Source organism: Bos taurus, chromosome 29 (assembly GCF_002263795.3).
Source record: "Bos taurus isolate L1 Dominette 01449 registration number 42190680 breed Hereford chromosome 29, ARS-UCD2.0, whole genome shotgun sequence".
Lineage (NCBI taxonomy): Eukaryota > Metazoa > Chordata > Mammalia > Artiodactyla > Bovidae > Bos > Bos taurus.
The window spans coordinates 50,089,328-50,101,373 of NC_037356.1; the positions used below are offsets into that span (position 1 = coordinate 50,089,328).

The 12,046-nt window shown below is 69.3% G+C and overlaps 1 protein-coding gene across 18 annotated transcripts in view; it reads right to left on the reverse strand.

Annotated features, from left to right (window-relative positions):
• The window catches only part of BRSK2 (BR serine/threonine kinase 2), a 49,955-nt gene extending 38,118 nt beyond the window's left edge, over nucleotides 1–11,837 (reverse strand). For 8 of the 18 annotated variants that reach the window (XR_003033311.2, XR_009493390.1, XR_003033312.2 and 5 more), the window contains exon 1: nucleotides 11,521–11,832. Coding sequence is in view for 13 of the 18 variants with exons in the window: in XM_024987615.2 (XP_024843383.1) it covers nucleotides 11,521–11,614 (94 nt within the window). In the remaining 5 variants the exon portion in view is untranslated. Of the gene's footprint in view, nucleotides 1–11,520 lie in introns of all 18 variants that reach the window. The other 10 variants (XM_024987605.2, XM_024987602.2, XM_024987603.2 and 7 more) reach the window with 6 other exon arrangements.
• Nucleotides 11,838–12,046: the final 209 nt, after the last annotated feature.

A 12,046-nucleotide genomic window follows, 5' to 3' on the forward strand; every position in this document is an offset into this window, starting at 1 on the left:
GCCGGTCCACGGCACCCCGGGCTCGGCAGGACTCACCCAGGTGGGGAACCCGAGGCCCAGCAAGGAACCGCAGAGCCCCCAAGATAGCACCTGTGCCATGCGCTGATGCCCACCCACCCAGAGTCTTCCCAGGGCTCGACAGGCATGGCAGAGGTGGGAGGACAGCCAGGGCCCCAGGCCCAGCCGGAACAGACGGGCCCAGGAGCCGCCCTCCCTGAACTGTGGCTGCCCGTCTGGTCCTGTCCTGGTCAGGACTGCCCCCAGCAGAGCCTGGCCTGCTTCACCCAGATGCCCCGACATGTTCAGCGGCCGGAGACCACCGCCTCCTGCAGCAGCACCAAGAGGGCTGCCAACCAGGCCTTGGTCACTACAGGACCCCTCGCTCAGCACCTGGCACCACAGGACTGCCACCTGCCAGGCATGACTCAGGACCCTCAGCCCCTGGACAGACAGGAGGTGAGCCTGCGAGGTCGGGGCCCTGGTCACCTCTGGAGGCCCACAGCCCTGACTGGCCCCAGGCTCATACCCTGGCCCTCGCCCTGACGCGGCCAGCGGCCCAACTGCGCTGTCCCACCAGCCTGGATCCTGACGGGGCATCACCAGCATCACCCCGACAGGGAGGGGGCCCCACACCCCTTGCTGCAGACACCAGGGCAGCACACAGATGCCCAGAGGAGGGCATGCAGAGCCAGGGGCAGGAAGCAGGGCCCCTGAGCCGAGGCCCTACAGCCAGCCGACCCCAAAGGCGGGCTGCAGGACAGGGGTCTGAGTGCCCCTCCGGCAGAGGGACGGATGGGCGTGGGCGGCACCAGGGCAGCAGCCGGCTCTCACAGATGCTGAGACATCACATGCCCAGCAGGGCCAGCAGCGAAGCCGACCGTGCATCTAGGAACACGGCCCACAGACACTGGGCCCCTGGGAATCAGGCGGAGGGGTCCCTGCAGCCCCCGGGAAGCTCCCGGCAGCCACCTCCCAGGTGGCACAGCCCACACCCGCCCACAGGTGCCCTCAGCTGCCCCACGGCATCTGCTGGAGAAGGTCCTATCTGTGCCACTTTATAATTAGTCACAAATCCCCTGGGATTGGGGCTTAGAGCCAGCAAACCTCCAATCTGAAAGGAGCTTCGCCTGGAGAGATAAGCCAGCGTCTGACCCTTCCCGTGCACCCAGCCCAGCCCCCACCCCACACACGTGGATACTGCCTCCACCCCAAGGCCTCGGTCCATCCCAAACACTGCCTATCCCCGGCCTCCCCACCGGCCTCACACAGGATGTTTAGTGGGGGTTGGAGCTGGGGACCCTCGCTTCCTGAGTCCAGGCCCCAGGCCTGGGGAGGGGCCTGCCGGCACAGCCTCTGAGGCCGAGGACCCTCCCTGTACGTGCAGGGAGCTTGGCAGATCCCCCCGAGGCTGAGCCAGTGGAGGGTAACACCTGCCCTTCACACCCACCACACCCCTGTCCCCCCAGGTAGGGGCTCAGGCAGGCAGACCCCACACTCAGAGGGTTGGCACAGAACCCAGCCCACAGCTGGTACCCCCCTGACCCCTTCCAAGGCCACCCTGATGTCCCAGCGTTCTGAAGCAACACCTGCATTTCGTGCACTCTTGGGTCACAAGACCCTCGAGATAAGGGGATCCAGGAGGGAGCCAGAGCCTCTCACGGCCTGCCCGCCCCTCCCTGGGGGACCCAGGTGGTTTGGGGCACCCGCAGCCTTCAGAGCCCAGGGACAGGCGGGTGAGGGCTCCCAGGGAAGCACCGTGAGTTAACGCGAGACCAGAGAAGGTGCTGCAGCCCTGGAAGGCGAACAGCACTCGCGCGCAGGGACCCTGCCCTCCCCTCGCCTGGCCGGTCAGCAGCAGCCCCAGGAGAACTGGCCACCAGCTCCTTCTGCCCGGAGAGGGGAATGGGGGCCGGGGTCTCCCCCAGGAGCACGCCTGGCGGCTGCCACCTGCTCCTCAACACAGGACCAGTCCCACACCGGGAAGCCAGGTGTGGGAACTCTCCGAAGACCCCTGGGCCTGTCCACAGGCCTGCTCACAGCTGCAGGGGATGTGGGAGGACAAACCGCTAATGGCAGCCTCTCTCCTGCGGCACCAGGAAGCTGCGGACTTCAGCACTACCGTGCTGGACAGCTCCGCCTGCAGGCCGCCCGGGGCGAGGGCCTGGCGCCAGGTACCTGGTGACCGCCTAGCCTCATCCCTGCAAGCCCGGAGGAGGCTGCGGCAGAGACGGCACCGCCCAGGGCCTGCACTGCCCTCCCTGAAGACAGAAGGGCGAGTGCAGGGGGTGGGGGTCCCACAGGCAGCTGGCCCTGGGGCTATCCTTGACCATCCTGCGCCTGAAGAGCAGTTCTCCCAGGTCACTGGGCCCCCAGCTCTGTGCGGAAGCAGGCGCCCCCGGCGTGAGCCCCACTTTAGCAGGAGCATGCACCCTGGCCTCGAGCAGCCCCGACGCCAGGCAGGAAACCCCAGACCCAGACAACGCGAGGGGTCCAGGCTCGGGGGCTCCCAAGTGAGGTCACAGGCCAGACGTGGTGGCAGAGGCGACCCAGGAGGAGGAGCTGGAGGCAAGGGCTGGGGGTGGGCAAGCCCGAGGCTGCCCCGTGGATGCACGGCCGGCCTCACACGACATCTGTCCGCCCCCCAGTGACAGGGCCACCGCAGCCTGTGGGCAGAGCCAGGACCCAGCACGACGGAAGGACGCAGGGCACCCGCCCTCCCGAAGCTGTCCAAGCTCTCCAGGACGGCCTCCCTCAGCCCCCTGCCCCCCACGTGAGGCCCCCGCTCCGTGCCTGTTCCTCACTTACACCCCCAAGGGCTGCAGCGGCTTGGGCTGCGGGACCAGGAGTGACCGGCCACCATCTTCCACTGTCTCAGGCTCACTCGCTGCAGGACAGAGCTGACCCTGGGAGCTCCTCACGGAGCAGCCCCCCTGGGCCCACACCCGCGTGCATGGTGAGCAGGGCAGCCTGGGTGGGCCTGCTGCCCCTAGGCAGGGCCAGGCCGGCATCTCGCGGGGCACTGCCCGCCGGCACCAACAGCCACCACAGCAGGGCTGGGGCGGGAATGAGGGTGGCCAGACCTCCAGGGGCCGTGCCCGGGGGCCAGAGGGACTCAGCCTCCAGGAAGCAGTCCTTACCCACCAAACCAGCGTCTGACGGGGCTTCTGCCAGCTTTGGAAATCAGTGCTGACTTCTCAGGATGCTAAGCATACACTACTTTATAAAGAGTATCTTTTAGACCCAGCCCTGAAACATTCGCAATTCGACAACAACGTCTGGGGAGTGGGCTGAGGCAAACTGTCCCTGTGACTGCGGTGCCGAGGCTGGGTGGGCTCTTGGGGCCCAGGGGGGCTACTTTCTCTACTGCTGTCTCTGGAAATGCCCGTATGTGGTGGGTTTCCACAGCAGCCCAGGAATGTTGGGGCCCTGGAACAAAGGTGTCTGCCGGCCACGTGGCAGGAGGCTGGGCACGAGAGGTCAGCGGGGGTGGGGGCACAGGGGGACAGGCTGCCCAGAGCGCCGTGTGCCACGGGAAGGCACAAGCAGCCCCCCAGCCCAGGCTGCACGTCCCCCGGGGGCCCTCAGCCCGGCACAGCTGGCCAGTCCGCCACAATCCCCACACACTCTGCTCAGTCGCTGCCCCCAAAACCGGCGCTGCATGGAAATCCGGCTGCCGAGGGGAGAAGCAGACACGACGCCCACCCGTCCCATCCCAGTGCTGCCTCCCCCGGCCCCCAGCCCAGGCCGCGCATTCGGCCCCAGAATGACCGCTGTTGCCAGCCCCCTGCCTGGTCCCAAGCAGGTGCGTCCCCTAGGGGCACACCACCCCCTCACCCCGGGGCCGGGCTGGGAAACAGAGGCCTGGAGATGCGTGACTTTCCCACGGCACAGCCTGGGCTGGGGGCCCTGCCCCACGGGCTCTGCACCCAGGCTGACCGCAGAGACCCCGGACAAGAGACCCAAGATGCTCTCTGGGCCCGGGACGGGGCGCCCTGTCCAGCTCCTTCCCGGCTCCACAGGGCTGGCCAAGGGACTCCTTCTGAACAGCTGTGTAAGACTCAGCCCCTCAAACACACCAAGGCCCACCCTGAAGGGCAGGGGCTGGGGAGCTCCACACGCAGTCCTCTCCAGGGGCCTTGGACATCCCCGGGTCCCCGCAGCTGCCCACCCAACGCCTGCCGCACTCCCTGCAGGGAGGAAACAGGCTCACGAGGCTGCCCAGCTCCGTCGCAGGCCCTCCCGGATGACGGGTCGGGGGGAGTCTGCTGGGGGCGGCGGAGCCTGTGCCCCCATGTCAGCAGGGCTCCTCACAGCCTCTGCCAACCCGGGTTCCCACGGCCCTGCCCGCCCACGCCCCAGCCTCCAGCTGGCGCCAGAGTCAACGCCTGAGGAAGCTGGACATACGGTCCCAATGCACCGCTGGACCCGGCTCAGGGGCAACTGGGAGCAGGAAGCAGCAGCCTCAGGGCTGCTGCCCCGGGGCTACTCTGGCCTCATGGCCTGTGGTCCAGACCAAAACTGGCCATCAGGAGGGACCACCGGGAGAGACCCACTGGGTTCCCGTGGCCACCCTCCACCACCAGGCACCGCCTCAGCCCCCACCCTCCAGCTCCTCCGCCGGGCCGGCAGCTGCCAGCAGCTCTGGAGTCACCCAGGGGCACCGCGGCCAAGCCTCCCCAGGAAAGGCCAAATTCCTGGCCGAGCAGCCTCCCGCCGCCCCCGAGAACCGCCCACAGCCTGACGTGTCCCCAGTGCCAGCCACGTCACGCAGGCCAGGCGGGTCTCCCAGCTCTGCCCCGGGGTGAGGAGGGCCAGACGCGGGGCTTGGCTGAGCCCAGGGGGCAGCCGTGGCCTAGGCCCCATGTGGATGAGGACAGGCCAGCCCCCGGGGAGCGCCCCTGTCCGTGCAGGCCAGCACCCCGGCCGGGGGTGTCCCAGGATGCCATGTTGGCGCTGGACACACACTGACTTCAGAGGCCCCGATCCAGCCCAGGGCACAGGGAAGAAACAAGAGGCCCAGCGGCCTCCCGGGGCCCTGAGGGACAAAACCCAAGTGGCCGGGAAGAAAACCCAGAAGAGGAGGGCCGTTTCCTTGGCCCGCGGGGGGCTCCCAGCTGCCCCGCTCCGAAACACTGGCCCCTCAGAGGCTGCAGAACAAGGCCGGGGCCGCCTCTCAGGGCCCAGCCCGGACAATCCTTGCTTTGTCCCCGCGGCCTCAGACCCAGCCCAGCCTCCGCCTTGTCCCGAGTCCGAGGCAGCTGGCCTGGCAGCCCGACTCGGTGGCCGGCAGCCCCGCCTGGGGCGGCGCCTCAGGCAGGCCATGGGCAGCTCCAACAACCCCAGCCAGGACCTGGGCGCTGGGCTCACAGAGGCCCACCCTGGGCTCACCACCCAGCGCGGGCTGACCTGGCCGCATCGGCCGGCCTGTGGGGGCCACGCGGCTGGCCAGGCCTGTCACCGGGGAGGGCTCTCCTGCAGGGCTTGTCCGGAGGCGCCTGCCCACTCTGTGTCCAAGGACTTCTTGCAGAGTCCAGGGCAAACCAGGGACCACCACGGGGGGGGCCCTTACCCTCCCCCAAGACCCTCGATGGCCCTGGCCGGTGCTGGCCACGTGCGCCCGGCACTGCAACTGGCCCTCGGGGCCTCACAAAGGCCGTGGGGGGCCTGGGGCTCAGAGCCCCTCGAGCGCCAGAGCCCGGGGTCGTCCCCGGCTGTGACTCCAGATCGTGAACACAGAACCGCCCTGCAAGGAACAAGGCGCCCACGAGGTCCTGGGGGCCTGCTGCACGGCGGGGTAGGCCAGGCCCACAGCGGCGCCCCGGGGGCCACAGGCAGGCCTTGTGATCCGTGCGGCCGCAGGCCCCGAGGGGCCCCACTCTGAGCAGCCAGGCGGTGCGGGTGGACTGGGCAGGAAGGCACACTGTGACAGGGCCGGAGGGCAGCCGCCTCTGTGGGCACTGCCCGACTCTCTGGTGCCCACTGGCCTCCACCTCTGCGGGCACTGCCCGACCCTCCGGGTGCCACTGGCCTCCACCTCTGCGGGCACTGCCCAACCCTCCGGGTGCCACTGGCCTCCACCTCTGCGGGCACTGCCCGACCCTCCGGGTGCCACTGGCCTCCACCTCTGCGGGCACTGCCCGACCCTCCGGGTGCCACTGGCCTCCACCTCTGCGGGCACTGCCCGACCCTCCGGGTGCCACTGGCCTCCACCTCTGCGGGCACTGCCCGACCCTCCGGGTGCCACTGGCCTCCACCTCTGCGGGCACTGCCCGACCCTCCGGGTGCCACTGGCCTCCACCTCTGCGGGCTCTGCCCGACCCTCCGGGTGCCACTTGCCTCCACCTCTGCGGGCACTGCCCGACCCTCTGGGTGCCACTGGCCTCGAAGGTGCTCTCCAAATCAGAGCACGAGGTGGCACCAGGTCCCCCGGACACTCCTGGTGCAAGGCAGCCACACACCTTCCCTGGGCCCATGAACACGGCAGCACGGCCCATGTAAGCTGTCCGTGAGCAGGCTCTGACCCTGGAGGGCCTGCCCGCTCCAGGCACATGGAAGGTGCCAGCAGTGAGCAGGGCACGTGGGCAGGCAGAGGAGACGTGGCCGGGGCTGCTGCCCAGCCTCTCAAGACACCAGACTGCCCCCTGTCCCTGACACCTGCAGGCCCGGAGACCTCCCCACAGACAAGTGCCTGGAGTGAAAACCGGGAAAAAGCGGCCAGAGCAAAGTGGGGGTGGACAGCCACAACCTGCAGTCTCCCGGTCGCGCCCTCGCCACCCACCCACAGCGGTCGGGGTTAGCTGGGACGGGCCAGGGCAGGGCAGCCAGCCCGGGGGCCCAGTGCACACATGCCCCCAACACAGCCCAGCCTGCCAGTCACCAGCGAGGCTCGGGGATGCCCTGGCCACCGTCCAGCAGTCCGGGGCTGAGTCTGAGACCCTCCACTCCCCTGCCCAGAGCACAGTCAGACGGCTGTCTGTCCTGCAGGGGTTCCCCCTGGAGCCCCGAGTGAGGATCTGCCTCAGGGCTGTGGCCAGTGTTGGCCTGGCTGCTTCCAGAAGAGCCAGACCTGGCCCTGTCCACAAGCCACTCCTAGACAGATGGCTCCAGAGACGATGCCTGGCACACATGGGCAGAGGCAGGCCCCCACACCATGCTGGGGGCCGCCACTGGTCCCCCTGCCCCCTGGAAACCCGGCCAGAGCGGCACTGGGCAGCACCCAGCTCTGCCAGAGCAGGTCAGGCCTCTGCCCCCCACCCCGTCTCTGCAGAGCCTGGCACCACAGCCAGTGGTGAGGCAAGGGGGTGGGGCGGGTGCACGAAGACCCAGAGGTGTTCAGAGCCACAGGGGACCATGGTGGGCCGGGGACGCTCTGGGACCGGGGTCCTTGGGCTCGGTCCACCCAGACCCTCCCATCCCTTCAGGAAAAGGCCCGCCCTCTGAGGGGAAACCCCCCGTCACCCTAGGGACCCCGTGCAGAGCTGCCCTCTGTGCACAAGCACAGCCCCCCCAGGGCTGGCTCCAAGCCTAGGCAGGGGGCTTCCTGGGGGAGGGTCTGTGCCTTGGGAGACGGCTGAGCGGCATCTGTCCCAGCATCACTGATGGGGCGCCAAGCCTTTCCACCCCCCATCCCGCCAAGGAGGCAAGGGCATAGGTGTGGGCTCTCCACTGCCCTCCAGCTCTGCCCACAGCTCCTCAGTGACAGGGTGCTAACGTCTAACCAGGGTGCCGTGAGCATCGCGGGCTTTCCCACGGCTGCTGGGAGCCACTGTCCTGGACCAAGTTCGGTTCTGGCCTGCTCCCTGCTTATAAAGTGGGTTAGATGGACTGGGTCTGGCCTAAGGCACAAAGTGGGAGGCTCCGGACCCACAGCAAAGGGCGGCGTGGCCTGCCGGCCGCACTGACCATCCGACAGGACAAGCGGCCCACGTGCGGCCAGTGGAGGCCCACCCTGCCCAGCCTGCTCTGTCCACCCACACAGGGACGCCCACTCCTCCGGGCCTCAGCCCCCCATGGCACCCCAGGCTGGTTCCTGAGCCAGCCCCTCCCTGACCACCCCTGGGGCCGACGGGTTGTGGCCACTGGCTGGCTACACAGCTGCCTCCCTCTGCTCAGCCTCCTGAAATGGACACAGCCCTGCACACCACCCCGCCCGTCTCCACCTCTGCCTGCCCCCGCTCCTGGTCCTGAGCCATGGGTCATCCCAGGGTGCAAACCCTCCCTCCAGCTCACCTGTCTCTCCTGCTCACATCTGCCCCTTCCCAGCTCACCTGTTTTCCTCCAGCTCACACCTGTCTCTCTTCCCAGCTCACTTGAGTCTCCCTCGCTCACCTGCCCCATCCCATCCCAGGAGTCCTCTCCAGCCTGCCTTCCACCAGCACCCACGTTAATTCTCCCAGGAGTCCCTCGAGAGCCTGGAGGGGCTCTCCCCACCGGCGAGCCCATCACCCTGCAAACCTGCCCAGGGGCAGCAGGGCAGCCCCTCGATCCCCTCTTCTCTCTTTAGCTGGATGGACCCCTTGCCAGACAGCCCCGTCTCGGCCCCCATCTCCTCCCCGCTGGACGAGGGGTTTCCAAGGGAGGACTCCACCTCCTCCCGTGGACCCCAGCGCCCACCTCCCTCCTGTCCTCCCTGGGGTCCTCCTGGCCGACGGGTGCCGAACCCCCCACCCCAGGTCTGCTGCGCCCTGGGGGGTGTGCTGCACGCTTCCTGATGGGGCTGGGGGAGTGAAGATGGCACAGCCCCTCCTGGCCTCCTCGGTCCCTGCTGGACCCTCTGGGGGTGCCTCCCCGCCCCCGCCCCCAGCTGAAGAAGCCTCTCCTGGACGAGCAAGTGGACTCCACCCTGCAGAGCGACACCCGCCCCAGCGGGCCTGGAAGGCCCTGTCCCCCAACCGACCAGAAACCCCGGTGCAGCCAGGGTGAAGACCCTCGCCAGCCCGTTAAGGACAGCTGTGCGGAAATGACGTCCTGACCCCCTCGCCAGCCCTGACGGGGAGGCCCACCACGGCAGGAGTGACAGACCCCCGCCCTGAGCCCAACGCCGACCGAGCAAAACAGAACCACTCGTGGCTAGAGACACAACAGAAATGCGAACTGGACTGTGCCAGCCACCAGAGGGACGTCCAGCCAGACGGAGGAGTGGCTCTGTCCACACCTGCCCTCCATGCCTGCAGTGTCCCCCACCCCACATCTGATTCCCCAAAGGCAGTGTCTCGAGGGAGGGGGCGGGCCCGCCTCCCAACAGGACCCGCGCTCCCCCACCCCTCCCCAGGACACGGGGCCAGGTGGCCGGATCAGCCATCGCACACGGCCCACCGCCACTGACGTCTACCGTCAGCTCCCTTTACAGAACCTTGGCAGAGGACAGGCCATGCGTGGGGAGGTCGGAGGTGTCCATGAGACGAGGGGGGCCGGGCTGGACCCCTCACACCCCGGGTCTGGGGGGACCGCATGGCTCAGGGGCAGCTGCTCCCCCGCAGCACACTGTTCCCTGAGGGCTCCTGGCAGGAAGCCTAGCCCCCAGATAAGGTCAGGCAGTTATCTTGGGAGTGAAGGAACAGGTCTGGGAAGTTACAGCTTTCTGGGCATTTGCTGCCAAAGAGCAGCCTACAGGCCAAGTGAGCAGGCCTGGTGGACACAGGCCACGAGGCTCCGTGTCCACCAAACTCTAGGTGACCCTGCCACAGAAGGGACAGAGACACGGGCCAACAGGAAGCTGGCGCTCCAGCCATCAGGGTCTCGGGGGGCAGCTCTGAGCACTCAGGCCAGGAGGAGCAGGGGACAGACAGATCCCCAGAGGGGCCTCAACCAGAGAGCAGATCCCACTCCGAGACAGGGGCCCGAGGAGCTGCTTCTAAACATCACGGGGCCTGTTGTTCACACACTACACACATCCTTTTGTGTTCATTACTGTTAATTACAGTGGGAACCTCCTGTAATTAACTGTACGACAGAATCACTCAATGAAGAGTACGGAGGCCAGCCCTACCCACGGAGACACGCTGCCGTATAATTCACTGCTGTCATCACTTACAGGCTGATGTTTCCTTATAATAACATTTTATTGGTACAATAATTAGATTATTTCACTGCCTCCTGCATTCTGCTGCCCCAACGCCCCTCCCCCATTGAGGATTTCACCAACGACGGTTGTTTCTCCCAGGAAACATGCGTATTTTGAACTCAGTTGAACACGGGCTGTCTGCCACCTCCTCCTTGAACCCGGCCCCCCGCCCCCACTTCCAAAGCTGCTGCTCTGGAGCCCAGGGCCCCCAGTGCCTCGGCAGTTGGCACCAGCGAGGGCTACCCACCCAGGAGGAGAGGGAGAGCACCCCCTCCGCCGCCCAGGCACCCTCTCTCGGCCTCAGTTACATCGCAGCCCCCCCACCCCCACCCAGCTCCCAGCTTGGCCCACTTTCCTGCCACCTCCAGGCTCCGCCTCTGGGCCACCCTGGGGGGCTTGGGGAGGGCCGGCAGGTCCCTGGCTGGAGCGGCTCCCTCCTGGACCCGGAGCCTGCCGCACCCTCCTGAGGTCCCAGGAACTTCCCAGGGAGACAGGGATGGGGGCAGTGCCAATCGGACCTCTGGGCCGCGAGAGAGGCCCAACCAGCGGCAAGAAGAAAATGGCTGAGCGCAGCCTCTCACAAAGCAGATGGGGAACTGGCCGCCGGCTGGGTCTAACCCAACTGCCAGAAAGACCGCCGGCCAGGAGCAGCCGGTGAGCCCCCTCCTCCCCCGGGCCGCGGGTCTGCTCCGCTGCCTGTGTGGGATCCCGGGCCGGGCTCTGCGCTCGGCCCGTCAGCAGCCTCCCTCTCCCTCTCCCTCCCCCGGGGGAGCGCAGTGTCGCAGACATTCCGAGCCGAGGCGGGGAGGAGAGAGAGGCGCTGTCCAGCCCCGTGAGTGGCCCAGGCGCTCTCCCACTCCCACCAAGAGGGAGGGCCCGGCTTGGCCGGAGCGGCCGGTCCCCGCAGGACGCGCGCGGCGACCTCCCCGCGCGCCGGCCGCCGGAGTTGGGGTCGCGGCCGGGGGCGCGCGGCCCGGGACGCAGCTGCTCGGGCAGCACGCCGATTAGCGCGGCCGCGGCAGACGGCAGATGGGCGCCCGCCTGGCCCCCTCCTCCCGCGGCACAATGGGCCGGGCCGCTCGGGCTCACAATGCGGCCGGGCCCGCGCACCTGCAGCCTGGCCGAGGGGCGCTGGCCGGGCCCGGGCCCCGCCGCTCGCGCCGCGTGTCCTTGGGCCGCGCCCGGCCGACCGCAACCGCGCGGCCTGCGGGGCTTCGCGGCGGGCCTGGGCGCCCGGCCTCCTATTGTTCGCGGCTCCGGGCCGGAGCCGCGGGCCCGGCCTGCGGCGCCCAGCTCGGGGCGGCCTCCTTTCCCCGGCCCCGCGCGGCGCTCCCGGGCGGCGGGCCTGCGCGCCCCCGGCCCTCGCGGTCCCCTGGCTCCCCCGGCGCCCATCGGCGCCCCTGGCCCTCCGGCCCCGCCGCGGGCCGGCCTCCCGGCCCCGGCCGGCGCGCACGCACCTGTCTGCCCCTTGCCCAGCGTCTTCTCCAGCCGGTAGGGCCCCACATACTGCGCGTGCTGCGCCCCGCCGCCGTCCTTCCCCGTCGATGTCATCGCTCCCGGGCCCGGCGCCGGCGAGGTGGGCGCCCCGGGCGGGCGCGCGGGCGGGCGGCGGCAGGGAGGGGCCGCGTCCGCGCGAGTCCGTCAGTCAGTCGGCTGGGCCGGGTCGGAGGCGCCCGGCGGGCCGCGCTCGCTCCGAGACCCCGCGCCTCCCCCGCGCCGCCGCCCCCCGCGCCTGCGCCCGCTCAGCTACGGCAGGCGCGCGCTGCCTCCGGCTCTGCGAGAGGACCGGGCGGGCGGGGGCACAAGGCTTCCGCCGCCGCCGCCGCCGTCGCCGCCGCCGAGGCCCGCGCCCCGCGCCCCGCGCCCCCCGCGCACGCCCGTCCGTCCGTCCGCGGCCGCGCAGCCGAGCCGAGCCGAGCCGAGCCCGCACGAGCGCGGCCCGACGCAGCGGGGGCCGTGAGTGGCTCCTGCGCCGGCCAATCA